At 33.7% G+C, this 3,975-nt stretch overlaps 1 protein-coding gene across 1 annotated transcript; it reads right to left on the bottom strand.

Annotated features, from left to right (window-relative positions):
- Positions 1–867: 867 nt before the first annotated feature.
- EMWEY_00030780 (translocation protein sec62, putative) lies at positions 868–3,101 on the bottom strand (the record flags this gene model as incomplete). The annotated part of the gene is made up of 5 exons (XM_013481659.1): positions 868–872; positions 1,406–1,495; positions 1,726–1,762; positions 2,738–2,812; positions 3,081–3,101. 5 exons carry the CDS (start codon positions 3,099–3,101, stop codon positions 868–870), a joined length of 228 nt encoding a protein of 75 aa, XP_013337113.1.
- Between the last annotated feature and the right edge of the window lie 874 nt (positions 3,102–3,975).

The following is a 3,975-nucleotide window of genomic DNA, read 5'->3' as shown; positions in this document are numbered from 1 at the left end:
TTGCTGCATCTAAATAAGCTGCAAAAAAACAAAAAAAAGAAATAAATAAATAAATATAATTAATTAATTAATTAATTATATTTAATTTAATTAGTTTATTTATTTATTTATTTATTTCCCTTTCTTTTGGTTATTTATTGTCTTAATTTTATTTTTAAAAAAAAAAATCACTAAACCCTAAACCCTAAACCCTAAACCCTAATTTAGGGTTTACGAGCTTCAAGTCGCATTCTTCCCCAATCAAGAATATCAACAAAAGATTGAGAAGCAAATGCAGCAATATCTGAGGGTTTATGCGTCTGCATTAATTGGTATATAGTTGCTGCACATAAATAAAAAAAAAAAAAGTAAATAAATGTATAAACACTAAACCCTAAACCCTAAACCCTAAACCCTAAATTAATTAAATAGTAAGAAAATAAGCCAATAATCTAGCTTATGCTTATATATAACCATATAACCCCAAACCCTAAACCCTCGTAAACCCTCGTAAACCCTCGAAACCCTTTAGAAAACGCTCGTAAACCCTAAACCCTAATAATTTACCTCCTGTGAGTAATGCAGAGAAAACCCTAATAAGAATAAGAGAAGGAGTATTATCTATTTTATTAAAAAGAATAAAAGGATAAAAAGAATCAATTAAGCCAGCATCCTCATTAAATAAGTTAGGGAATAACCAACAATCATACCCAATAAACCACAATAATATAAATATAATTAATCTTATTAATACTATTAATAACTGCAAAAAAAAAAAAAGAGGGAAAAAAAATATATAAACCCTTATTTATAAACCCTAATTATATATAAACACTAATTAGGGTTTGTTACACAAAAAAAATCACACCAACAGCTACTTTCTAAACCCTAATCTGATCAAAAAAACCCTAATAAACCCTAAACCCTAAACCCTAAACCCTAAACCCTAGCTCACTAGAAGAGTAAGGAATATAACAGCAATATACCAAACCCCAATCTTTAATTGTAATGGCCAAGCAGGGAACATACATACACACTGCAATACATAAACCACAAATTAGGGTTTAGGGTTTAGGGTTTAGAGAAAAGGAGGAGAAAAATTAAACAAAACAAATATAACACAAAAAAACACCAGCACCAGCAACAGCAACAGCAACAGCAGCAGCAGCAGCAGCAGCAGCAATAGCAGCACGAACAGCAGCAGCAACAGCAGAGATAGATACAGCTCAAACCCTAATAAACCCTCGTAAACCCTAATAAACCCATCTAAACCCTCGTAAACCCTAATAAACCCCTATAAACCCTTGTAAACCCTCGTAAACCCTTGTAAACCCTTGTAAACCCTCGTAAACCCTTTATAAACCCTAAACCCTTACCAGTACAGCAGCAACAACACAAAAAAGCATAAAATGTTGCCACTTTTTACTTCCTTCATAAACACAACAATAAAATTGATTTTCTTCAAAGTTTTGCTTCGCGCTCATTTCTAATCTTTTTGGCCACTTTGGGCGCCGGTCTGAAAAAAAAAAAACCCTAAACCCTAAACCCTAAACCCTAAACCCTAAACCCTAAACCCTAAAAATTAAATTTTTATAAATATGAATTAATAATAATAAACAATAATACATCAGTAAAACAATTCATGCTAATCATCATAAACACTCATGGTAACACTAATTAACACTCTTGTTAACCCTTATAAGGCATACAAACCCTAAACCCTAAACCCTAAACCCTAAAACTTACAGCGTCCATTTTCCCCGACCTCAAGTGCTCCGTCAAGCTGCATGCAGCACAAATAGTCAAACCCTAAACCCTAAACCCTAAACCCCAAGAACTGTTTCCCCTCAGCCAAACACTACGAACAAAACCCCCGAGTTATAAACCCTCAAAATGTAAACCCTAAAACTGCAAACCCCTCTAAACCCTAATAAACCCTTCTAAACCATTCTAAACCCTTCAAAACCCTAAACCCTAAACCCTAAACCCTAAACCCTAGACATACAGGTCTATATTCGGCCTTATAAAGGAATCCATGCTGTATAAGTTTATTACATAATAAATAAACATCTGCCTTATCCCTAAGTATACAATTATTATTATTTATTTCTTTATTTATTTCTTTATTATTATTTATATCTTTATTTATATCATTTTCTTCCTTATTATTATTATTATTATTATTATTATTATTATTTATATTATTATTTATATTATTATTTATATTATTATTATTATTAATAACAATTGTATCCTTAAATCTTTTATTAATTATGTCTTTGTTCTCCATTAGCCAATTCACTAAATCTACACCACGGCAATACATAACAGACCGCCGTCCAACCTAAGAAGAAGAAGAAGAAAAAAAAAAGAATTTATTTGCTGCTGCTGCTGCTGCTGTTGCTGTTGTTGTTGTTGCTGCTGGGGGGGGAGAGGAGGAGGGCAGGAGCAGAAAGAGGGGAAAAAAGGGTTTTAGCGGTGGTCTTGGAGGGGTAGAGGAGGTCGAGAAAGGGTTTAGCCTAATTGGGGGAATGAGATTAGGGTTTAGGGTTTAGGGTTTAGGGTCCTTGGGCTGTTTGCTGCTGTTGCTGCTGTTGAGGGTTTGGTTATGTGTGTTTGTGTTGATGTGATTATTTAAGGAGTGTTAATTAGGGTTTAGGGTTTAGGGTTTAGTAAGAAAGCTAAAAAGTCTATGAAAGCAACTTTATACTATTATATATTAGGGTTTAGGGTTTAGGGTTTAGGGTTTAGGGTTTACCTCTGCTGCATGTTTGAATTTAATACTGCCATTTAGAATTGTATCCATCAACGCCGCCAAGGGCTTGTTCCAATTCTGTCACACACAAACCCTAAACCCTAAACCCTAAACCCTAAACCCTTTGAAGAGAATTGTAGATGTTTGGATGAAGGCTAATAGTGGCTATAAGTGACGATAAACCCTAAACCCTAAACCCTAGGAGTGTATCCATAAGGAACCCCTTAAGGTTTCTAGGGTTTAGGGTTTAGGAAGCACTAAGGAAATGCCTTCTCTATACTACTTGTGGTAACATTGACCTTAAGAATTAAGAATTAGGGTTTAGGGTTTAGTGTTTAGGGTTTACCGGCGCAGCAGGTCTATTCATTTTGCCTTTGTTATATATTAGGGTTTGAGTAAAATTAAGAATCCAAAGAAAGAAAATGTAAATATATGAGACAGTTGTCCAAACCCTAAACCCTAAACCCTAAACCCTAAACCCTAAACCCTAATCTGTTGAAACCGCAAACCCTGGGCCCCAGTTCCTACGTAAGGAAACTCAAAAGAACGAAACATTGATAAATAAAATCCCTTTAAAACCCTAAACCCTAAACCCTAAACCCTAAACCCTTGAAGACAGCAGAAATCAAGCCCCAGTTCCTTTCGCGGATTAGGGTTTAGGGTTTAGGGTTAAGAGTTGCATGCGAGACGCCTACCGTGCAGAGGCGACGGCAGAAAGGAAATAAAAAAGAATTAAAATAAATAAAATATAAAAAATAATTAAAAAATAAATAAATAAATATAAATAATTATTATTTCATGATAATAAACCATCTTCTCCCTTCCTTGCTACATAGCAAACGAGCTGCCTATACACCCCAAATATCCTGCTGCTGCTGCTACTGCTGCTGCTGCTACTCTTCTTTTATAAAAGGGTTTTCTTCGCTTTTTATTTCATTAATTAAATTATATTTAAATACAATTGTTATATGCAAATCAAAACCCTAAACCCTAAATGTCCTAAACCCTAATCCCTAAACCCTAACAGTCTAAGTCCGACGATTACTCTAAACCCTAAACCCTAAACCCTAAACCCTAGATATGACGAGACAAAGGGAAACAAAGGCAATAGAAGGAAAGCAAAGAATAAGACAAAAAAAAGGAAAGGATAAACATGCAAACCCTAATTACTAATTTAATTAATTTAATTAATTTAATTAATTAATTTATTTATTTATTTAATTTATTAATTAAATTAAACC

Source organism: Eimeria maxima, genomic scaffold, assembly GCF_000499605.1.
Source record: "Eimeria maxima Weybridge genomic scaffold, Emw_scaff379, whole genome shotgun sequence".
Classification (NCBI taxonomy): domain Eukaryota; phylum Apicomplexa; class Conoidasida; order Eucoccidiorida; family Eimeriidae; genus Eimeria; species Eimeria maxima.
Note: the sequence above shows the minus strand (reverse complement) of the source record. Positions and strands in the feature narration are given on the sequence as shown.